The sequence below is a fragment of the Impatiens glandulifera genome, chromosome 7 (genome assembly GCF_907164915.1).
Source record: "Impatiens glandulifera chromosome 7, dImpGla2.1, whole genome shotgun sequence".
NCBI classification, from domain to species: domain Eukaryota; kingdom Viridiplantae; phylum Streptophyta; class Magnoliopsida; order Ericales; family Balsaminaceae; genus Impatiens; species Impatiens glandulifera.
This window is the reverse complement of record NC_061868.1, coordinates 44,340,896-44,367,040: the sequence shown is the minus strand read 5'-3', so window position 1 is coordinate 44,367,040 and position 26,145 is coordinate 44,340,896. Positions and strand designations below refer to the sequence as shown.

The 26,145-nt window shown below is 28.5% G+C and overlaps 3 protein-coding genes across 9 annotated transcripts; 1 reads left to right on the top strand and 2 right to left on the bottom strand.

Annotated features, from left to right (window-relative positions):
* Positions 1–1,519: 1,519 nt before the first annotated feature.
* On the top strand, positions 1,520–5,565 carry LOC124910519 (cell division cycle protein 123 homolog). Of its 7 annotated transcripts, XM_047451172.1 has the most exons (4): positions 1,520–1,742; positions 3,266–3,421; positions 4,194–4,199; positions 4,282–5,565. In XM_047451172.1, exon 4 carries the CDS (start codon positions 4,307–4,309, stop codon positions 5,300–5,302), a length of 996 nt encoding a protein of 331 aa, XP_047307128.1. In that variant the 5' UTR covers positions 1,520–1,742; positions 3,266–3,421; positions 4,194–4,199; positions 4,282–4,306; the 3' UTR covers positions 5,303–5,565. The 7 variants fall into 7 exon arrangements, with proteins under 7 accessions (XP_047307128.1, XP_047307127.1, XP_047307124.1 ...); XM_047451171.1 differs by lacking the exon at positions 4,194–4,199 and having other exon boundaries at positions 4,253–5,565; XM_047451168.1 differs by lacking the exon at positions 4,194–4,199 and having other exon boundaries at positions 4,237–5,565.
* A 2,051-nt stretch (positions 5,566–7,616) lies between these two features.
* Positions 7,617–9,044, bottom strand: LOC124910463 (B-box zinc finger protein 21-like). Its single transcript, XM_047451105.1, has 3 exons — positions 8,808–9,044; positions 8,314–8,727; positions 7,617–8,242 (listed from the first exon to the last, which is right to left on the bottom strand). The coding sequence occupies exons 1-3, from the start codon at positions 8,991–8,993 to the stop codon at positions 7,925–7,927; spliced, it is 918 nt and encodes a 305-aa protein (XP_047307061.1). The 5' UTR covers positions 8,994–9,044; the 3' UTR covers positions 7,617–7,924.
* Positions 9,045–22,309: 13,265 nt separating this feature from the next.
* LOC124946069 lies at positions 22,310–25,453 on the bottom strand. The gene is made up of 7 exons (XM_047486629.1): positions 25,337–25,453; positions 23,464–25,008; positions 23,344–23,389; positions 23,100–23,257; positions 22,944–23,033; positions 22,720–22,848; positions 22,310–22,615 (listed from the first exon to the last, which is right to left on the bottom strand). The coding sequence occupies exons 1-7, from the start codon at positions 25,412–25,414 to the stop codon at positions 22,550–22,552; spliced, it is 2,112 nt and encodes a 703-aa protein (XP_047342585.1). The 5' UTR covers positions 25,415–25,453; the 3' UTR covers positions 22,310–22,549.
* Between the last annotated feature and the right edge of the window lie 692 nt (positions 25,454–26,145).

The following is a 26,145-nucleotide window of genomic DNA, read 5'->3' as shown; positions in this document are numbered from 1 at the left end:
AAAATGAGTTTAATATTGCTATTTGAAAATGTCTCCCTTCTTTGAAATTACATGTAAATTTTTTTATAAAACGCAAAATTGACAAAACTCAACACATTTATGATATTCAAAGCATTAGAGATAATAAAAATTGATTATAATATTATTTTTTTTGTTTTAAAAATAATGTCTCGAAACCGAAAAAATAAAAAAGAAGAAGAAAAAGATTGGTACCTTGGTTAACCATGCTTGGACCAGTCAAAGGCGTGGCTAAAAGAATGTTGGTTCGAACCGGTAATAAATTTTTTAATGATAAGATATTATTAAATATGTGAATTCGAATTAGGTGAGATCGAGAGAATTATAGAATTTGAGATAAAAGAATGGTGATTCAACTGTTTATAAATCTATCTAAAATGGGATAAAATATTGATTTATGTACTATAATTATTCAATTTTGTAATTTGTTTTTTATTTTATTATTTATTTTTATTATATAATATTTGTTAATTTAGTTGAATAATTATTAATTTTTTTTAAACATGTAATCTTAATTATTAATTTTAAATTAAATATATATTTTTAAAATTATTATATAGTATTAATGTTTGATAATTTATTTTATTAATTATTGTAAGGCCGGTACGTAATGTAATAGGACTTGAACCAATAATAATAATAATAATGATGATGATGTATAAACTGGACTAAGATTTTTAGGACCCATATGAATATGAATTTAGACAATGAAAGTGGGCCCACAATGAAAAGATTTGTTAAATTGCTTACAAATGTTTCCATTAATAATTTAATAATAATAAGATAAGAACAAATCTATAATTAATTATCCGACAACACGCTTTATTAAATTAAAGAAGCAAGTAAACTTGGAAGGTAATTTTAATGAGTAGGTAAATAATTTCTTATGAAGACTTCATTTTATTTATATAATTCGCATAAAATTTATGAACTTTTCAAATGAAAAATAAACTGGGCCGCCTTATAACATGGGCCGAATGATTAAAGTGCAAATTTTACAAATGCAACCAAAGAAGCCCAATAACACATCAGTAAACTATTCCCGCCATAATTTTGGGCATCATCAATCATTGCCATCACCTTCTTCTGCAAGCTTATATATTATTGAGTGTCAATTAGAGCGGAACTCTTTATTTAGATCTTCATTTAAGAAGTAATAAATTATATATTATTAAGTGCTTATTTATTTAAGAATTAATAAATTAAGTTGTTAAATTTCAAAATTCTCAACATTTAAATATATTAAATAAAGAAAAATTATAATCCTAACATGAAAAAAGTAAAAATGTTTCGTATAGACACAAAATTACTATAAAATTGAAATTTGAAAAAAATTCGATTTATCAAATTATGACCCAGACTATTATGGTTAGAGACATATATTTAGATTTTTTTTTCTTGTTTAAGAATTAATATTAGATGTTAGTGGGCCTGATTATATAGAAATTAATAAATTAGGAAATTTCTATTAAGAAGATGGGCCTCTCCGGCTACAGCCCACGCCCCTTTCTAACACACTTGGATCTTTCCTCTCTCTCTCTCCTCTAATCCCTAACTAGAGAGCTCTCTAACCGCCGGCCGCCGAGAATTGCCACGACGACGACGACGACGACGACGACGACGAAGATAAGCTTCGGACTAGCTATTTCCAGCTAACGAGAGGCTTTTCTATTGATTTCCACATGAGTTCATAGGCTTGCTTGCTGCATATCATTTGTAGCTAGGTAACATATCTAATACTTATGCAATGATATTACTCTGTTCATGTTGTGTCTGGTTTCCACTTAGCTGCCGAAACTAATTTAGATAGAAATAGATATAATAATCCCACTCTAATTAAGAATTCGTATATCTATTTCATCTGAGAAGAAAGAAGGAAATGAAGATTACGACTCATCTTGATACTGTGAATAGGAGAAACTAGGTTTTAAAAGATGTGCTTAGGTCCCCGAAGTTCTGCCCTATGAACTGTCTAGCCCCTAACTCTTTTTATTATTTATTTCATCTTTATTCTTTTATATTTCAACTTATTCTAAATGAGTTAACATTAATTCAGTCCTTGACTTTTCTACTTTCTCTCAAAGAGGCACCCTTACTATTCTAAAGTCCAATTTAAACCCCCAATTGTTTATTTCGATTTTTTTTTTTTAATATTTTGAAAATTTGCCCCTCCAATTTCCAGAATTCTTTGATTTTTGGCCCCTGATTTTGGCCCCTTAAACTTTCCATTTCAAAGGTCTCATATGCTTTCCTCTTTTTAGCAAACTATTTCTTTTCTTGGATTTGAAAGATTTTTTAAGAAAAATCCTCTATAAGGTATCATAAACAGAGTTTCTTAAAACCTTTTATACCAAGATGCTCAATCAAATCTCTAATTAATTAATTAATCAAGGAATTTTTCACTTATAATGACCTGAATTCTTTATATTATTTTTTTTATAAATAAAACATAAGACAAATATTTTTTGGAAAATAAATAAAGAATGGGTAAATATTAATGCTATACAAAATAGCAATAGACTATCTTTAATTATGATTCCATCAAATTGACCATTTTATTCCTTCATTCCCATTTCAAGTAATTATCTTTTTTTTTTAAGCTGACAATTGAACTCGAACCTACCTATCCTATTGTGGCAGCAGAACAAAAAATTAAATAAATTGACCAATCTTAGACACCTGATGCAGACAATATAAACAAAAACATACATAATGATAATCTAATTCAAAATCACAAAACATACATAATCTACTTCATAATCACAAAAATACATAATCTAATTCAAAATCAGAAGTTGTCATCATAGATGGGCAATATGAATGATTTTCTAATTCTTTCAACTTTTTTATTGTTGAGCTAATGAGTTAGAAGGATTGAGAGAGTTACCATTTTCTACTAAGAGACAGCAAGCGACGAAAATCGCAAAGGGATGACGTGCCGTGTTCAACAAGAGTTTTGCAATAATGATTTGGATAAGCCTTTTCAATAGCCGGTCGGACCGGATTTTGACCGGTTCGAAATGAAACAATATTGAAGTTAAAATCTAGACCGCCCATTCAACCGTTTCGCGGTCTGACCAATTGGACCGTCGCTCATTTTAAAACTATGATTTATCCCCTGTCCAATTACCAAATTTAGAAATTATTAAACCAAACAGGTAGGCCCATTAAGAGGAACTAAAATTTCACCCAAGACCTTAAAGGTTAACCTATAGCCTGATGTAGAAACATTTTCTTCCTAATTCAGTTCGGCAGAGAGAGCAAGAAGGAACTGAAACCTAACCTTGTCTTGTCTCCTGTTTCAACTGGCGACGGAGGCGAGATTCTCGTTGATCTACTCTATTTCATCTCTTCCTTGACAGCTGCAAAGGGGTTCCAGTTTCTCCTCTTCTCCTGCATTAGGGTATATCTATTGCTCTATTACAGAAATGCTTGATTTAGATTTGGTTTAATGAATCTAAGTTTAACATTCTATATCAATTTCGATCCAGGATTAGGCACTCTCTGCATGCTCCAAAATGACATGATTTTTTGTTTGACAAAGTGATGATAGTCTGAAAATTGCTTGGTTCTTTTTTAATTGTCTATATCAAATTGATCCAAGAAGCTTTTGAATTATGAAATGTGTGTATGACCTTGATGAAACTACTGTGAATTATTTATAATTCGATCAATTAGGAATTGTTTTAGGCTAGATGATCAAGACATCGTAAATGCATACTGTTTTGATTGTTTGTTTGAATTCAGTTAAGTCTGCATGAAGATTATCTTGTTCTATTTGATTGTAGATTGAAGTTTAGGACATATAAACTACCTTAGCCTGAAGCCTGATTTGGAATTAGGTGACATATAAACTACCTTAGCCTGAAGCCTGATTTGGAATTAGGTGACATATAAACTACCTTAGCCTGAAGCCTGATTTGGAATTAGGTGACATATAAACTACCTTAGCCTGAAGCCTGATTGGAATTAGGTTAGTGGATCTTATGTTGCTATGTGAATGAATGGTGAATGATGGAAACTGGTTTAAGATTATGTAATATGTTAGATTTCATGAAAATACAATGAGATGATTTTGATGATGAAATGATTGAGTATGATTAGGAATGATGGAGCATAATTCAGGTCTTTGTTTGGGTATTGGATTTTCAAGAATTTTATTTATTTTTTGGCAGATCAAGGTTTGTGAAACCCTATTTTTCCTTCCATTTATCACAGAGTTTCTATCTGTCAGGGCTCTCATTAGCTTGAGTTTTGGTATAGAATCCAACCGTGTTTATTCAGAAAGATGCAAGCGGAAGAAATCAACAGTTTCCAGATTCAAGAATGGTACCCAAAATTCAAATCCGTCTCAATCAAAACCTTGATTCACCAACTTCCAGAATCCTTTGTTGAGTACCTGCTCGATGATTCCGGCCTTTTCCTTCTTCCTCACTCCAATGAAGACGCCCTGCCTAGGAGAATACACAAACCTGAAGATGAAGAAGACTTTATACTGATAGAAGATTCTGAAGAAGAAGAAGAACATTCTGCACTTTCTTTCCCAGATCTTGAACTGCAGGTGACAAACTCCATCAATTCCCTCGGTGGTGCTGTATTCCCAAAGCTGAATTGGAGTGCACCTAAAGACTCTGCATGGATAAGCTCTTCTAGAACCCTAAAATGCACTTCTTTCAGCGAAGTCGCTCTCTTACTGCGATCTTCAGAGTCCCTTACTCATGATTTATGCCACGCCTACGATTCCTGCACCGACAAAACATCCAGTAGACCCTCCAACTTCTACTTAGCTCTTCGAAAATGGTATCCTTCTCTTCTACCGGAAATGGAATTCCGATGCTTTGTACATGGAGGAGTTTTGAACGCAATTAGTCAACGCGAGGTCACCACTTTCTACCCTGCCCTCTTGGAGAAGAAAGCTGGTATTGAAATACTTATAAAGGAATTCTTTGCGGACAAAGTGGAAAAGAAATTTGAGCTCAAAAACTACACTTTTGATGTTTATGTTACGAAGAATGATCAAGTCAAGCTTATAGATTTCAATCCTTGGGGATTCTTCACGCTTCCGCTTATGTTTGAATGGATGGAACTTGAAGAAGATATAAAGAAGGATGTGAATAGTTTCCAGTTCAGGATTGTGATGGGGCGTTGTGGAGTAAGGCCAGGATTGTCTACTGCTGTCCCTTACGATTACTTAGACACAAGCTCTGGTAGCGGTTGGGATCAATTCATGAACAATGCCAAAGAGGAGGAGATGAAGTTGCCAAGGAGTTTCGATGAACCTTAGTGTCGAATTTGTCTTCAGGTTTGCGAAATCTTTTTCGTAATGAATTATTACAACTATATACATTTTTCTGGATCTGTGTTCGAGTTTGGACGAGAAATAGTAGATTAGAAACGTTTTCTTGTTTGTCTAAGGATGTTGTTATATGGATGTTGATTAAGATACTATATATATTGATGGTAAGTTGAACTAGATTTACTAACAGCAGGTTTATCAAATTATAAAATGGAGTGATCAAAGAATATGAGTTGGTTTTGCTGGATTTTAATTTTTTGGGGTTGATTTGTATAAATTGCTTTCATTTGGGGCATACATATATACATATATATATATACATATATACATATATATATATATGTATATATATATATGTATATATATATATATATATATATATATATATATATATATATATATATATATATATATATATATACATATATATATATATAGATATACTGGACGGGTGTTTCTTGTAATTTTCCATGACATTCACATGGTTCAAATCCAGAAAAAAAGATATACCTTGACAGACTACTGCAGTAGTTGTTTGAAAATGACGACCATGATAAAAGCTATGAAGTCTAATTATTTAAGACTCAATTTGAGAAGTTTTGATTAAGTGATTTTTTAACTTTGAATTATGTCCTATGATCAAATTATCAAAATTTGTTTTATTTTTTTTAGAAAATAGTATGGTTTTTGAAATTTATGCAATATAATTTATCACAATTGGTTTGGTGGAAAAATAAATGTAATTTAATGATAGATTTGACAAAAAATTGAAGAGAGAAAAATTTAGTATTATTTTTTTTTAAGTAATGATATCATTTACCAATTTAACGTATTTGTGTTTTAAATTTAATATTTTTTTCGAGATATACATATTAAAAAAATAGAGTACTATGTTATAATAAAAATAGTGCGTACATTTGTTTGTGAAAAAATACTAAAATTGTGATAATTAAATTTCATAAGCCACAAATCAAAATTCAATCATCATTAGACAAGTAAAATCCAATTTCAAACCTCAAATAACAATTAGCAATTAAATCGGTTATGTAATAACTAATAAGTTCAGGGAGGAATAGATAGCGCGGAAGTTGTCACTGTATATTGGAGCGGGTCGGAAGTAGGGGGACACTGAGCGAGATCTATCAGCAGCGAATTCCCCATACAAATAAAGGCGCCTATCAAAAAGATACTCCGAAGGCTTCGGGATCGAGGTATCATTAGCCGAATCAGACCCTGGCCAATCCACGTGGCCTGCTTGACGAACGTCAGCGACGATACAAAATCTAAAGTTGGGATGTGTTTGAATTTTTTTTTTTAAAATTTATAAATAAAACTAGTAAATTAACGTATATTTTATTTATTTATTTTGATAAATATTGAATTAAATTAAAAATATTATAAAAATAAAGAGTTATATCACATTTTTAACATAAAAAAAATAATAAAAAATTTCGGGATGATTTTGAACCCAATTCAGCCCTAACTACGCATCTCTAATTATACTATTTGCAACACAAATAAATAAAATCAAAACTCAAAACATACTGCTTGGGGTTTAAGATTCATTTGATTATCCTCATAAAGGCATTCATTTATTTAATTTGAAAAAGGAACAACTGGAATAGACTAAAATGAAGTCAAATTCAGGCACATAGATAAAATCATATCATTTCAGCTTTTTATATAATTCCGTTTTCCATGACTACGATAATTTTTTTCTATTATTTCTTCATCTTTGGATTCTTGTCAATTAAATTAAAATGCTGTTTAAGTAGAAACAAAAGTCTATTAAAAACCAATACAAAGAAAAAAAATAAAATAAAAATTCCAAACTAAAATAATATATTAATATTGCCCACCAAATATTTACCAATTTTCTCATTCACAATCCTCTTGCAAATATCAACCTAAGCTTTCTGTTCTGCTTCATTAGTAGCAGTCATAACCCATATTTTTATTCTTGCCACAAAAAATCATTTCATCAAGGAAATGCAAAATAATTATTTAACCATAATCTGGTTGAAAAATACTAAAATATGGGTCAATAATATCAATCATAATTGAAAATAATCAAATAATAAGTAGAGTTGAGAATTGAGTAATTTTCCTGTTCAATAAAACTCTTATATTGACAACTATTATTACACCTTAGATTCTTTCCTAATAGAAAATATTGACATGCTAAATATGACTTTTCCCTTAAAATATTTATCCCATTAAAAATACTAAGTCTCTCTAATATCTTATAAAGGAAATATTTCATTACTAGTGAAAGATTGCGATTTATTCAATAAACAACCGAACACAACTGATGCATGCTCATTTTGTGTCGAAAGAGTTTTCGACCAAATGACACGATGATTGTTGCGTGTTCGATGGATCTACATTCGACATAAAAGTTGTGACAATATAACATACATAATAAAATCTGATAACTTTCAAACACCTTCAACTTGTGATCCAACCGATCAATCACCACAAAATTTTGATAACATGTTAATCTCTTCAACAGGATTAATATTTAGCCATCACCTTCTCTTAGGCTATGTATTCAAAATCGATTGATAAAACACAATTGAAATAAGTGTCATTTAATGAAGGAGTCCCCCACTACCATAAATTAGTTCTGAATCTCTTAAAACCAGTATTTGATTGAGAGCTGATTTCTGGAACAATAAAGTATCCTTCATCTCTTTTCTTCATCTTCCCCATCAACTTGTTTTGTGGTCCTTCTTTCTGGTTCTTCATCCCCACCGCCATCATCATGTTTGAATGTGGATTTTGCTGCTGCTGTTGGTTACTATATGGAGAAATTAGTGTGGGTGGTGAAAAAACAGGAGATTGAGGTACCCAAATCCCTGTTTTATCATATGATAAGAATGGATTCTGGTTTTCCATTATGTCTTCATCCCAAAGTGGCTCAATAGTCTACATAAACAAAGAATTCACCATTTTAATTCTCATTTCAAGGTTAAATAGTAAATGATCAATTTTTTTACCTTACAGAAATCGTCAGAGGGAGAAGATGAATCTAGAAGGTCTTCAACTGGCCACCCAGGAAGCATTTCCATTAGATACTCCGACATACTGCTGCTCCGGTCACCCATTACCGGAATTACGGTCGGAACAGGAACAGGGACAGGAACAGGGACAGGATTGTTCATGACGATGACAGGTTTCTGAGACTTTGATTTTTTAATAGGATTATGATCATGACAGATAGAAACAGAGCCGCCGGCGACGGCGGTGGCAGTAGACGGAACGTAGAGGGATGAATCGGCGGAGAGCTTGATTCCGGTGAGAAGAAACCGGTTGTGTTTCTGGGTATGTTCGTTGGCTTTGTGAATTGAAGAATCGCAGTTTCTACATAGAATTGCCCTGTCCTGTTGGCAGAACAAGAATGCTTTTTTCTCCTGAATCAAATCAAACCCATTAGATCAAATTAATTAAAGATCGAAATGTGGAGAAAAGACAATTTGATTTGAATATGAACCTGGCAGATGTCGCAGAGAGGAATTTGGTTTGGAGAAGGAGGGAGGAGAGAGAAACGGTGGTGTTTTCCGGCCAACTTATTGGCGTGATGGACGGTGTAATCGCAGGCGTCGCAGAGAGCTGCCTCGTCGGCGGCGCAGAAAACCGACGCCCCTGACTTCTGACATACATCGCACATAATCTTCATTTTTTATATTATAGAGAGAGAAACAAGATACAGTAGAGAGAGAAAGACAAAGTTGAGAGAGTAGGGAAGAAGAAGAAGGTGAGGAAAGTGGGGGAATGTAATGCCGCTAGTTGCTTATATAATTGGAAAATTATTATTATTTCTTTTTTTTTTTCTTTCGTTTGTTTACTACAAAAAAAAAATTTAATTATGAATTTATTGAATACGGGCCAAAGTTGATAATATAAACTAAAATAATAAACTTCTTACAATTATGTGTCACTTTAATTTATAAAATATATAGTTTTTATGTTTATTAAAATATATATGTATTATTAGTTTCTTAAATTATTAAATAAAAAAATACTTTGATACTGAAAATTAAGGTAGAATATTTAACACTAAATTTTAACCTTTAAGATAAAAAAAATTAAATAAAAATATTTAAACTTTTTTTTTATAAATATTCAATATTTGAATTAATTTTATAATATTTAAAATTAATATCTATAAAATATATTAAAATTATATACGACTTCTCTTTTTAATTAGTTTATATATTTTATTTTCTATCCAATGTTTAGACCAATTTCTTAACATTACAAATTTAATGAATTATGATTAAAAAAATATAATTTTTTATACTTATGAGAAAAATATGAAAAATAGAATATAACTTTATATATATTAGCAATTTTATTAAATTTTGAAGGCTACTATTTTTTTTAATGATTTTGATATTTAATTTATTTTTATGTAAATAAGTAATGGTAAATATAAGCTTATCATATTAATTTACATCAAATAAGTCATTAATATATTAAATTAAGTACTCTCTCAAAAAAATAAAAATAAAAAATAAAAATAAAAATAAAAGTAAATATCAAAATCAAATTATAGATCAAAATTCATGCAGTAATTATTCTAAAATTCAAATTAAACTTGACAAATATAATGAAAAGCTCAAATGTGCTATCTAATTATTGCAAATTAAAAAAGAAAAAAAAGATAGAGATGTAGCATATAAAATGTTATCTAAAATCATTGAAATGAGAGTAATTATAAATTTAGATCTTTTAAAATAATAATTTTTTATTATTGGGGTTCCAAATTATTTGCCTCATCAGCATAGACAGATCAACTTATTGGATTGTTTATTTATGGGAGAGAATCAATTATATATTTATTTTATTCTATTCTCAGTGAGACTTGTCATTATTTAATGTAATAAATTATGAAGGCATATTATATATTTTGTAACAATAAATGATTTATAAAAAAAAAATAGCCCCTTTGTCAATAATCATATAGCCTATGGATTTTAAATGATATTTCGCCAATTTATCATAAATAACATGACAAGATTAAGGTATTTGTATTTCCTTCTCATATAAATTATCAAAATTTTATTTTATTGCATTAGTTTTTAAAAATGTACAATATTAATTTATTCCTTAGTTTGTTTTAACCTATTAGTAATCTTAGTTTGAAAAATATTTAAAAATTGTCTAAACATTTAATGGTACAAAATATATAAAGAAATAAGTTACAATAAGTATAAGAGGAAAATAATTATTTTAAAGATTTTTTTTGATGCTTTACAAACTTTAAACAATATATATAAATATACTTGATGATGTGTATCATTTGGTGTAAACGAGTCTCGTGAGCAATTTGATCAAAGCTCGACCTGAATACGGTTTGTTCGAGTTGGAATTTTATATTTTCAGGTCGAGTAGCTCCCTTTGTAAATATTATAATATATATAATAGAAACCGTAAACATCATCCCGCACATCCTTTTATGTGAGCATCATCCCGTAAAGTCGTTGTCTTATTATTTTTCTTTCACAATCAAATGAGCAAGTCGATATTTCACATGCTCGGATTTTCACATTTCATGTAATATTGTCCTGTTCTTTGTTAGCTATTTAGATTGTTATATTAAATTTGAGATATTATATAAATGAGTAAAATATGTAATTTTAATTAATAAAATTTAATTTTTGAGTTCGAGTTCGAGTAGCTTGAATTTTCAACTAGCCGAATTCGAGTATATATATAAATTTTGATACTCGACGAGTTCGAGTAGTATATACTCGGTTCGGAACCATGAAAATGAAAGATTATATACAATTCAAGGTGTAACATCTTTATTTTAATCAAATGCAATAAAATGTTATATAGATCTCTTGGCAAAAACATCCTTAGTTATCGATAAGAAATTTCAATAGAGATTATCGAGAGTACCAAGCATATTGGATGATTTCGTTTTTTATATTGATCTTGCCTTTTTGTCTATATCCCAAATTGGTGAGTTTTGAATTTAATTAATCACATAATCAGTTCACAACTAACCAAAATAAAGGAGTCAACAAATATGTCAGTTTAATGATCATGTGCATAAGTGAACTACTAATCCATGATCTAACCATAATTAAGAAAAAATTTAGTAAATAATTTCTCTAAAATTACGTTTTAGATAATATACTATTACAACAATTATTTTGATTTCTCTAAATTATAGCATATATAATATAAATATTAAATAGTTTAAAAAAGAGAGGTTATATTAGTAGTTACTTTAAGTAAAAAATATTATATAACAAATTAAATATCTCATATTCAATTTCGAAATAAGTTAGGATAACATATTTAAGAATATCTTAGTTTCAATGAGCACGAGTCAATGTTCGATCAATCTCTTGGGATAAACAAATTTAATAATATATTTTCTCAATGATTTTAGGTGTAAGAAGATATTTCTAATAATTGAATTGAATATTAAAAAAATAAATACAAAATTTCTTATAATATTTGTTCACTTTTGTAAAAATATGTACAGTATGTGAAATGGTTAAGAAATAACATTAAAGCTGGGTTGATTATTAATACAAATGATAAATTTCATTTTCAACTCTATCTAAATGATCATTTGAAAATTGTATTTGTGAAATCAGAACTATAAAAAATGTATAAGTTATTTCTTTTTAACATAAAAAAATGCAAGAATGTGCAATTTGGAATAAATTTGATAATTTCAACCAAAATTTATTATTTTGTATGAGATGAGATATGACACTTTAAAAATGTTGTTGGCTACCAAGGTAGATTCAATGGTTCTATTTTTTCATATTTTTCTTCACTATTTTGAAAAATGATTTTCTAAAAATAATATACATGTCTAATTGTATTTCATTAATAGATGTAATAAAATGATTTTTTTAAAGCTTCACATACATTAAATTAATAAAATAATCCCAAACTCATCTAAATCTCTTTTGGGTTCCATTAGTTAGACTAATTAAAATTAAAATTTAATTAATTTCTGTTGTAGCCATTAGAGCATATGAAAGATGAAGATTGATCATACCTTATACATAATTCGATTCATTATTGTTTCAACTATGTTGATTTGAATTTATATGTTTTTTAATTATAAAATAAAACTCCTTGTATATGTGTTAGTTTGTCTTATCAAAACAAACAAATAATTAAAAGAATATAGTAACTAATTAAATAAATAAATAAATAAAATAATGAACATCTTGAATCTTCGATAGTGCATGTTTATTCAAATCATGCTACTTACTACAACTACCTATGCAAGTAGAGTCGACATTTTTTTATAGGACCACTTTGATTTATTTATTAATTTATTTAGTTAATTAATTTTAACTTTAAAAGTAAGATTCTCGTACAATCTTAATTAATTATTAAACTCGCCAGATATTTTATGTTAATTAAGCAATTAAGTGGGTAAATCACGGGTTTATGATGACTCATCACTAAATTAACGAATTAATGCCACAATGAAGGGCAGATTAATTTGATGATTAAACTAATCTTACTTTTCAATTTCGTCACAGCTTACGTCAGTACCCCCACAGATAGCGAAGCTGATAGGGTCGGAGATAATTTTAAAATTATTATTTTTTGATTCCTTAATCCTTATTCTAATCAAGGGTTTAGAGTAGAAGGTTTAGGAATTAATTAGTTAGTTATTGAGTAATGGTAGTACAACCTTTACACCTAGCTAGGTAACAGTATTAGTACTTCAGATAAACATAATTAATTCTTTTAATTATTCATACTCCTCATTCTTATCTTTTCTTAATTCTTACTACTTAATTATATATAATTATAATTTGATTGCCACTATACAAGTTGGTCATTTTCCCTAATTTTTAGATTTTTTAAATATATTTTTCCTACATTTTTATTAAAAGTCAAATGTTACTGTTATAGGTAATTCAAGTATAGTTTTAATGCCTGGAATTCGAAATATGTTGTCCGTGAGGAAATAAATTATAACCCGATCAACCACTTTGTCAACACAATTAAGTTCAAAAGGTATCCATTAATGTATATATATATAATCTAGTAGACTTATTCTTACAAGGAGTTCATATTTTACTGTAGTTTTTCGATGTATAACATCACAATTTCCCCAACTTAGTCGCGATTTCATTCGTAGTCTTAAATTCTCCCGGTTATGACTCTAGAAGTAACACGTGACACTTTATTCCTACCATTGAGTCAGCTCTAATACCACCTGTAACGTTCCGAACTCAGGTAGTACTGTTACCCGTGAGAAAATAGACTATAAATACACCCGAGCAAACCATTAGACCAACTCAACTCAAACTCAAAAAGTATATCAATGAAGATATTTATAGTCTATTAGTCTCACTCTTATAATGAGTTCATATTTTATTATCAGTTTTTGATATGAGACATCACATTAATCTTATCTTCAATTTTCAATTAAATCCATTTAAGTTGTTATAATTTTTGAGAGGTTTTTATTGTATATATTTTTTTAAAATTACTTGCGTTATTTCATTTTAAAAAACCCAAAAGAAGAAAAAAAACACGAGTTCTTGAAATTAAGGCAAAACAACTATTTATATTAATTTATGGAATCAAACACAATCAAATGAAAAAAGATAACATTTCAAAACAAATGGAAATCAAACAACTCTAACAATCAATCAATCAACAAATGATTTATCGAAGTTTGAATGACTTTCCAATACGGGATATTCCACTTTTGACATAACAACCTATTATGCTCATTCATGGGAATTCGTCTCTATGTGTGTTAGTATGTTTCCGTCAAAGAGGATATTTCTCCAAACTTGCTCCTAATTATTTCAAATTCTTGTAAAAATTAATGAGTTTCGCTCCATTCAAATGTGATAAACAAATGTAGCAAAGAAACACTTAAAAATATTGAAGAGAATCAATTACCTATTGTTTTAGTGAGAGCTAATTCCTTGACTTCCTTCCATTCCATCGGGAAATTAAGAAACCCCATTGATTTGGAAAAATGCTCACAAATCACATATGCAAAGGGATATTTTCCAGATAGATGATCCATGGTTTCTTTTTCTACAACACACAAAATGCATTTTGAATACAGACTATCCATGTAATGCTTAATTCGATCCATTGTTGTTAATCTTTCACGGAAGACTAACCACATGATGAATTGATATACCGGGATGACCTTAAGGGACCACACCAAATGAAATCACGTAATTGTTTCCCCTTTAGTTCGAACAATGTCCCAAGCAAGCTTCGAAATAAACTTGTCTTCATTTTCAATCTTCCATTCCCGAGAGTTCCTTCGATCATGGAATCGCATATTCTGAATAAATTCAAAGATCCTTATATCTTCTATAATTCCCCTCAAAAGGGTGTTCCATTTTCCGTCTCTAACATCGCATATTGTAGCCGCATTACAATCATTTCTAATTCGAGTCAGTTCAAACTCTTTTAAAGGACAATTGACTGTTTTTCAAATCTAACATCGCGTATTGTAGCCGCATTACAATCATTTCTAATTCGAGTCAGTTCAAACTCTTTTAAAGGACAATTGACTGTTTTTCAAACCATGAATCATGCCAAAACCGAGTTCCTCTTCCATCACCAATTTATAAGTCAATTAGTTCCCAAACACTCTCAAGTAGTTTTAGAATCTTCTGTAACAACCAAGTCATATTCTCTTTGATCATGCATGTCCAAATGCTCATTTCCCTCTTAATGAATCTCGAACGCACCTATTTCACCAACAATGAGTCTTGTTTCTCTACAACTGCCCAAAAGTGCATATACGTTAAAGATTTATTCCATTCCACACAATTTTTTTATGCCAATGCCTCATTTATCCTTCGGTTTACACACATTCTGTCATCTCACTTTCTTTCCACCTCGCCCTTGGGCTCCCTAAATTATGTGATCAAGCTCTTTCATCACCTTTTTTAGGAGAACCATCTACTGTGCCTAGAATCCAATTATGCACATGATGACTTTTGTATGACAACCTTTTTGTAGCTCAACTCGTGATTGAGTTTTTCATCTTCTCAATAAGTAGCCTATAGTGCGAGACTTGGAATTATTTTGACGTTAGTGGAATTCCGAGATATCAAATCGGTAATGTTCCCTCCTTTATTCCAAGAATGTTGAATTTTTTTGTCTTTGTCTCCTCTTTAATACCACCATAGAATGCAAAAACAAAATTCCTCATTGACGAAGAAACCTGTAACACTAGAAAAGAAAGTTAATGCATCCTTAATAGTAGTAAGGTTGTCAATATCAGCATGTGACACAATGAAAAGATCATCTGCAAATCATAAGTGGGTAATTAATCATACATTATGGATGGTGAATGTATGATCGATTCCTTAGAAGCATGTTGAAGATGCAATCAAGGATCGTCATGTTAATGACAAATATGTATAAAGAGAGAGGATATCTTTGCCTCACATCATTTTCTCCTTTGAAAATATCCACATTCAGTATAAATGTAAGAAAATTCAGAAACCACTATGTACTCATGAATAGTGTTTCATCTGAGTCAAAAAGTTTTCGAATGTCAATCTTTAAAGCTACTCAAGTAAAATATATTTCTTACCATAATCTTTTAACATATCCTCATTCTTTTAGAGTTATAATATCACTTATTATTGTTGAGTCAATTAATTAATTAGTATTATGGTAAACATTTAATTTAGTGAATATTTTAAAAGCTACTCAAGTAAAATATATTTCTTACCATAATCTTTTAACATATCCTCGTTCTTTTAGAGTTATAATATCTTATTATTATTGTTGAGTCAATTAATTAATTAGTATTATGGTAAACAATTAATTTAGTGAATATTTTAAAATAATAAATCGTTTACAATTTTAAAAGTGATTATTTTATTAATTTTTAAATGAAATGTGTTATTTTGAAGAAAATAAAAAATAAAAACCAAATTAATGTATTATATTTGTTGGAAATTTCTAGTTACAAATAACTTATTTTATTATTTTTAAACCTCCGATTTCATCTTTTATTAGGTGTGTTGGAATTAGAATTAGAATTGGAATTTGAGTCGAATTTTAATTTCTAAGTTTAATAAATTATTTAATATTAAGAATTAAAAATAGAATTAGAATTCTAAAGAAATTCAAACTAATATAATTTTATAATTTTTAATTCCACTTTTTTTTTAGTTCGGAATTGTATTTTTTTTTAAAAATTAACAAAATTATATTATTTTTTGTTTAAATTTTTTTAGTAAGTTAATATTTTGAAATAATATATATATTAAGTTAGGAGGTTAAAGTTTTGTTTTTCTTTTAATTTAAGAAGTTAACTTGATAAATCAATTGTTTTTTTAATTTAGTAAATTAACATTTCAAACTGATATTTTTTTCTTATAAGAATCGACCTCTAAATAAAAACTCTTGATACTTAAACTATCGTAATAGATTGTGTCAAACAAATATTTTAATAATATAGATAATATATATTCAAAAAAAAATATTATATTTTTTCAAACATGAAAATTTTAATCATATTTTTTTTTCAAACATAATATTTTTTTTAATTTTTATGAAATTGTAATTCAATTTTAATTTCAATTACAATCATCCAAACATATCATAATACCAATCATGAGGATATTTTAGAATCTTTTCAATTGATTATGAAAGAACTTCCCTCGTACGTACCTTTGAACAAAAAAAAAGATTAATGTTAAAAGTAAATAATAAAATTGAGGAAAATACTCTTAATTGGTTGTTAAATTATTTATTCTACAATAAAAATAACATACTTTCTCAATTTGAATATAATTTTTTTATTATTATTATAAATTATCTCCTTATTTATTTCATCAGAAGAATGGACAATTATAAGTAACCAAACTTATTAATCAAAGTTACATATGAATAAAAAGAACAAAAAGTTGAAATAAATCTAACTAATATGATATCATGTAGTTATCACGACTTCACTAAAATCATTTTTACAGTTTTGACATATCAAATTCGGATGAGTTCCTAAGACACATTTCCATGAATGAGTAGGATCGTGGACATAGGGACGGATCCAGGAATTAGGGTTGTGGTGTGCTTAAAAAAAATTTAAGGTGAACTTAAAATAATAACGAAAAAATTCTAAATAAAATTAGTGGATAAATGTGAGTATTACTATTTTTTTTTAATAATTAGATAAAAAAATATTGAAGTATATTAAAACTTTTTAAGAAATTAGCGGGTATAGTCAAATTTGAACCGTTAAAAAAAATAAAATCGGAGTGGGCTTCAGCCCACTCGAGCCTCTACATAGATCTGTCCCTGCGTGGACATCTAATCAAACTTCCGCCGAACTTGTTCTTGTTTTTGTGAATTTTCATAATCTTTTCTCTTATCTAGAAGGTGTTTGAGACATTTTTTAATAAGTACTAACTAAACAATTTATATGATAATTCATGTTATTTCACACTAGTTGCCTTTTCTACAAGGTTTGAGGTTTGAAAATGGATTCTACTATACAAGAGTTCATTTACCAAATTTTCAATATAAGATGTCTTAAAAAGTAGGTTCATTTCTTTAAATTAATGAGTTTTTTAACCTAAACTAACAGTTATAAGTCTGTGTATATATATCTTCCACTTAAAGATATAACTAGGATGTGTCATCTTGAATTCATAATCTAACTAAAAATATAGGAATTTAACACTACCACTTTCAATTAAATTACAGATTCTAAAAGAAATGAAATGTACGTGTCCTATTTTCATAACAAAAATGTTTTAAGTCAAGTGAATGAATATCATTTATTCATTATAAGGGTGTGTTAACCTTTTAAAAAATATATAAAAAAAATGGTGCAACTGCCCTTTCTATTTATATTTTGTCAAAATGAAAGTATCTATATTTGACAAAAGGAAGTTTGATTCAAAAAATATTCTTTAGAACAGTACAAAATCTAACAACTCACCAATATTTTTTACCAAATAAAAAAAAATCCCAATCAAATAAACTTTTAACTAATTAATCATATTTATTATATTAAATAATAAAATATCACTCTTTTTTCGACTCATTCCGTACAATGCACAATATTTATGTGTTTTGTATGCGTGACTTAAATGTAGTAATAATAATCAATAACCAGCACCACTTTAGATAACATTAAATAATTGTATTATTTTCTAATAATTTATCATATTATAAATTATATAACAATAAGTTCAATAATTTTATTATTTATTGTATAATATTGAATAAATTATAAATTATGTAATCAATAAGTTTCTTTTAATACCATCACACCAAATTAAATTAAAATTATATATTTTATATATATTGACAGGAGTACAATACTAACTTAAATTACATGATTATAATGTAATCAAAATTAAAATCTCTCTTTTAAGGACATCTACCCTAAGCCCTAAAGATCAAACTTACAATAAATCTATTTTTTTTTTATCATTTTTTATATTATATTTTTTTAATAAACTATCGCGACGCCTACAGTCATAAACCTTCACATTCATTCAAAACGCTTTAGTTTTTTTTTTTTTTTATCATTTTAATCATAATATTCTTTAATTTCCTAAATTGTTTATCTTTCATTTGTCATACTTAATTTTGGCATAATTAAATGATTCATATATTTTTATTTTATTTTATTTTATGAGAAATGATTGGTAAGGAAATTTTGGATAAAATATGTAGTGTAATCTGATTCGCTGAAAATATAATAATTTTTTTATTTTTTCCCTCTTATCACTTTTTATCAATTTTTCAATTTTTCCAATCAAGGGATGAAATTGACCTAAATTACATAAACTCACCCTCGTACCCTCTTTCAATCTTTTTCTCATTGTCACTACTCTTTTTTATAATATATGGATCATTTAAAAAAAATCATAATTATTATAGTCTTGAAAAGTGTGCATAAAATTATGATTCTATAAACCCATGTGAGGGTTTCAGGAGAACATGGTTAGCCTGCTGGTGCTTTTGTTGGTCCAATGTTAAATGGTGTCGTGACTTCTCTTTTCCCTGTTTCGGTCTACAAAATAATCAGGTTGAATTTTAATTAATTAATGATTTATTTATTTATTTATAGAGATCACTCCACAAGATCTGATTCTGATCTAAAAGATCCTTAATTAGTACAGCTCATTTTTTTATCATTTTTTTTAGGGTTTTAGAGAGAAATAAAATTTGAATTTCATAAATGGTTAGTTTTATAGTACGTAAATAAAACTTGAATTTTCCAATAATATTATTTAAATATGCCTGTTTGGTTTTGTTTATGTTAATTACAAATATATAGAGATTGATTAATTATGAAACTGTAGATCGAATGGACACGATCGAGTTTACTCAAAATGATATTGATTTGATATGAATTGTGAAGATCCGTTAAGCAAGGGGTTTCGAAAGTCAACAAATTAACAAATAATTACAATAAAAATATATTAAAAAAAAATGTTAGGAAAGGACAAATTGCAACTTTTTTTCTTGCTTAAAAAGTCATCGATGATCAAGATGATATCAACCAAGCCAGCACGTTTTGGTGAAAATATTTCATATATTCAATTAAGTTATCAAACAATGTAAACAAAAGGTCCATATATAATTATTAAGATTTAATTATTTTTCTTCTTAATATAATAAAAAGGAACAATATTTGACATGCAAAAAACAGGTCTTTCAGAATTTAATGAAATTATTATTTTTTTTTTATTTGATTCTCATTAAAACAATATTAAGTTAAAGTAACTTATATATAATGATAGACTGGATTATTTGAATAAAATAAGAAGGATAAGTGTGTAATTGAACATAACAAACCTAACCCTAATTCACTATTTAAATAAATAAATAAATAAACAAATTTAACGAATAATCTGAAACAAATAAGTCGAATCAAACTAACTCAATATCATGTTTATCTTAGAAAATACAAATGTGTATGGTAGGCAACTCAAAGTTTGCAATTCTAAAACTAAATGCATATAAGTAGTCAAAGATCACGATGAAGAATCAATAAAATAATATAAATAATGATTTCTGTATATATATATATATGGAAATAGCTATAGCAAAAACAAATTCAATTTAGTTTAAGCCTCCAAAATTGTGAAATATTGACAATTGAATTATTTGAAAGTGGAAAAATAAAACGTGAGGTTGATTCTAAATAAGGACGGCCTTCAAAAGTCAAAGGAATGGTACAAGACAAACTTCCACTTTTTTGGAGATATGTCACCTCATTTACATGTGTTTATTTTTAGATATAAATATATATATATATATATATATATGAATTGTTTAGAAAATGTTTGAAATAATTTAATTAATTTCAATTTTTATATTTAAAAAATAGTATTGCATTATTGTAACTTGAAAGTGTGCACATGGTGAAATTATATTAGAATTGTAATTATAATAATAAAGTAATCAAACAAATTGTATATTTGAAATCGTACCATATTATTAGCTAATTTTTTTAGACAGCTCACATTCATACATAATCCTAATCAAACTCATATAATCATTACATAAAAGATCCTGAATTTGAAACTTATATATAAACATTTTGTGGTATAAATCGAGGATTGAGTTTGAATGGAAAATATCTATAATCATTTTTTTTTCAAGTGTATTTTTTTTTTAATTAATAATAATGTTTTAAAACAAAATTTAATTAGACATATATTTATTATGTCAAATTCAGACTCTAATCGCTCACCAAATTCTATATGGACTTAAGATCTGGTTTTGATTTTAATCAAACTTACAAAAAAAAAAAAAATATCATATTAATAATACTAATATTATTTTTCAAACTCATTAGTATAGTGGTAAAAATTAAGATATCATCTTAATGGGTTAATCAACTCACACATATTAATAATCATATTGAAACGATAATGATTTTGTTGATTTATAATTTGTAATACTCTTAAAAAAAAATTTAAAAAAAATTATTTGGTGGTTGTTATAATACTTTTGTGATATTTATAATATATATTAAAAACTTATGAATTAACAAAAATAATTTTATCTTTTAAGAAACATATTACATTCAGCAAAAAAAAAATATTGCACACAAGTCAAGAAAAAAAAGTGGTGGAAAACAAAATAATTAGAGAGAAGAGCTAGCCATTAATAAATTAGTATTAATCGCACTTTCATTTAGTCTTTATTGAGCCCAAAAAAGATGGAAATTAAAGCTAACTAATGTGAAAAAAAAAAAGCCAACACCATTATCCTTGGCCATCCTTTAAAAGCCTATTTTTTTTAAAAAACAAAGAATGTTCATTTCACATTTACAAATATTTCTTTGGAAAAGTTATTTTTTGGAATAATAAAATTTATAATATATGGTTTCATTTCAATGGAAACTAAGGGATTCGCGTCTAGTCAATTTTGAAAATCAATTTCAATTTTATTCTTTCGTCATAAATCATTATTAAATAATAATTTAGAAAAATAACTGCATATAAATCTATTTAACATATTTTTTATGAATAAAAACATTTTTAGTACTATCATTTATAATTTCTAAATATTTATTACAGGTATGTCTAAAGATTTATAACTAAAATAAAGCAAATATGTCTAAAGATTTATAACTAAAATAAAGCAAATATATCAAAATGATTGCCTTAGAAAAGCCTACTAATTAAATATAAAACTAAAAACTTCAGATAACAAATTTTAGACTTTATTTCTTTTATTAAATAACATAACTTATTAATGATTTTAAACAATAATTGAATATACATTCATTCATAATTCATATAGATGGATGAAATAAATAAACTAATTTTAAATATTCACAATCTCAAGTATTTCATTGAAAAAAACCCAAATATTTGTCCCCCAAACCCCACCACCAAGACAAAATACTCAGTCTTGTTTCATATCTTAACATCATCAATATTTCTTTTATCAAATTATTTAAATATTTTAGTTAATTTAATCTAAATAAATAATATTTTATAATAATCTAGATTTTCTTTTACAAAAACATCTCAAAATTGTCACATTTAATTGTAAAAACATATAAAGAGAGAACAATAAAACAGCTTGTACAATTGTATCTTTTGCATATGATATGATCTTTGAAAAAGCTGTTTTAAGCACAACAGTTAGTTAGCCTTTTCCCCTATATTTTTTTTACAACATGAACTAAAAACTAGACCAAGAGAAGAAGTAAGAAAGAAAGAATCAATAAAATCCAAACCTCAGTCAGTCTCAAAACCCAAAACCCTAACAATTCCCGCTTCTTTGTCGAACCCTATCAATTGTCTCAAAGATAAAGCTCATCCCTCTTACCTGCAAACATAATATGTAATCAAATGGAGTTGGAAACCATAATTCAATTCATTATCAAGAAAAAGAATAAGCAAGCAAGCAATGGATTTCGTAACCAAACTTACATCAATCAAACAGTTTGAAGGAAGATTCGCCGTTTGCTTAGGTGCTACCTGTTTCCCATTTACAAAAACTTGCCCATTTCCAAGATTCTTCATGGTGAAAGAACCATCCTCATCCATCCTTATGATTGCCTAATTCCCCACACAAAAATAAAGGTTAAAATCCAATATATCTATATCTATCAGTTGAACATGACAATGCCAGTTATATCGGTTGTTGGCTTTACCTGTCTTCGAGAAATTTTCGAGGCCTTGCCTTCTTTACTCAGATCAATATCCACCCTACAGTGATCAGTCGTTGTTCTCCCTAGCAAAACCTAAAACACAAAATATTTACATACTGAAATCTATCTTTCCATTCACAAATATGCGCAGAAAATTACCTCGCGTTTCCTGATAAAGTATTTGATGTGGCGACCATAGAGAACAGCAAGAGCATCCTTATAAGCAATGGCTCTGTGCATATACGACATTGCTGCCTGCTCTAGCCTCATAACATCCCTTTTACTTGAATCATCGTCATCATCTTGATATCCAAGAACTGCAGCAAAACAGAAAAAATCTCCAGTAAGTAAATTAACCAGTTCAGTTAACATATATGCAGCATATAAGAACATTGCACATTACCAGGATGAGAGTCTTTATCTTCTGGACTGAGATCCATATTAAGTATCTGCAACAATATTTAACATATAAGACGGAGTATGGAATCTTTTAGAGGTAAACTTAGGGGATTTTGGATTTTACCATTTCTTCAATGTCTGAGAAATCAGGAATTTCATCATCGCTCTCCAAAGGAATCTCTTCATCGTTCACTTCCAATTGATTCACCGGCAAACCTTGTGCAGGAGGTTGTGGATGTTGTGTTTGGTCAGTTTCATGAACTATAGCTGTAAAAACATCTTCATGATTGTTATTTATTATTACTATGTCGTCAACAACTTCAGCAGGTTTCTCTGCTTGAGGGATCTCAATTATAGCATCTTTATTTTCTCCTGATGATTTCGATGGCGAATTCACCATCTGAGGAACCATCCTTTCTACATTTTCTTCACGAGCTTGAAAATCATTAAAGATAGAGGGACCTGGGTTACGAGATTCATTTCGTTCCATCTCTAGAGAATAGGAAAAGGCTGGCGGTGTCATTTGATACAATAGAAAAACATCATCGTTACATGGAACCTCAGTGTCTTCTGTGTTCAGCACACACAAGACTGTTCCTTCACGGAGTTCATCAGGAGGAGATTGAGCATCGGCAGGGATTATCAGAGAGCTTATTAAACTGGATTCCCATCCAGAAGCAAGTGATTGATGGATTTCCGAAGCAGCCTCAATTGTTTCAGAGTTGGGTACATTTTCGTTAGGTGTATTGAAGAGAAGTGAGCTGAGCCTGTCGATATATTCTTTTTCAATGGTGTCTTTCCCATCAATATCCATTAAAAAGAGGTCATCTTCACTCGAGGGATTCATCAGTGAATTGGACAACTCCTTCAGGATAACATTGTTGATCGGAGATGATGGTATATGCAATTCAGAAGAATTTGCACAATCAGGAAATCCAAATGCAACTTGATTTCTCAGTTCACCACCCTCCTGTAGATCCATTTCAGGCAACGAACTGAAATATTGCTGTTCTGGCAATGTTGAACAATAATGCAAACCCTCCGAAATTTCAGAATTTACTCCAAAAATAGGATCATCAACAATATCGTCTGGATCAAATGTTTCAAAAGGATCAATAATTGGAATCACTTTAGGTTGACTGAATTCAACATTAGTCGAATAATGAATCCTATCAAAACAAGTGTTATCTCCCCTAATATGAGGAATTTGTTCTTCAATGGTATCTCGATGAACATAGACATCTTCAACCGGGGAGGAATTTAACAAGCCAGGTTCTAAGAAAGACTGAATCAATTCACAATTGGAGTCATCTAGTCCAAAGTCATCTGCACCAAATGCATCGTCACTGTATCCGAGACAGCCATTACTATTAATAGGCGAAATAACATAATCACCCGAATCCCCTGTTGTAAATGGATCATGACGGATTCTTTTACGCATTGCATAATAACAGTTACGCACACTTTCAGACTTTCGCTTAGCACCGTTGCTGGCTTTCAATCCACCAACAGGTGAAGAATTCTCAAACATAGTCATTTGAGAAGCTGCATCAAGAGAAACTATAGGATCATATAGGAGGTTATACCAACGATTTTTCAGTTCCTCAAATGTAAATCTTCTCGAAAACTCGACTGCACCTTTAGCCAGGGACTCCAGTGAAGCACCAGCCTGTGTAAGCAAAAGATCATATATATCTTCCTCAGCTTAATCGCATTTGTTCATATGTTATGAAAATTTCAAAAGCGTAAGTACCCAATAAAGAAGACGTGGTTTTTCACACGATTCAAGGTTTTCTTTATATAACTAACTCCAGAAATCATGCAGCAAATTAGATATCAATAATCAAAACAGGACTCTATGACTCTACAACGAGGCGCGATACGATATAGTAAAGAAAGACACGATCAAATCAAATAAAGATAAAGGAGAAGAGTGAAAACGAAAGAGAAAGATATGAAGATGAATCGTTTAAGAAGAAGAATGAAGGTATACGTACCTCTATGGCGTTCTTTAAAAGAAGGTCGTCTTGGGGAAACCAAGACGAAGATGAGACTGGAGCTACCGCCGCCGCCATCTCTCTATCTCTTCTCTCTCTCTGTTGAGGTTCGTCTGCAATGAATGAATGAATGACGGGAAAAAATGAATAGGCGCCGGCGCACGAATAAACCTAGCGAGCGAAAATCTTTTCGAAACGGTGAAAGATTTTGGCTGACTGAGCCAAATAAGAGAAAGTAACGGCTGCGCCGATAAATAGGGCTTCTCATTATTTGTTTATATTTTGAAGGAATATATAAAAACTAAATAAAATAAATATAATGGATTTAAAAGCGGGAAAATATCATATTTAAATACAAACTTAAATTTAATATGAGAAGAATAAATATTTATCAAAATTTTAAAAACAATAATAAACCACTACAACTCCACCAAGTGAAGATACTTCACAAACTATTTTTAATATATATATATATATATATATTATATTATATTATATTATAGAATTTTTAATTTAAAATATTTTAAATATTATGAATAAATAAAATTAAAATAATTAATTATGAGGCCAATATTTAATTAAATTATAAATTAATTAAAAATAATGGCAAAAAAAATAAATAAAATAATTTGAGATAAATGTTGTACCCAATTTATTTCAAATTAATTTTATAAAAATTAAGAAGATTAAAATAAATAATTTAGGATAAATGTTATATCCATTTTATCTTAAATAAATTATTTATTTAACTCAAAAATATTTTAAAAAAAATTAATTAACAAATAAATGTCATATTTATAAATATTTTG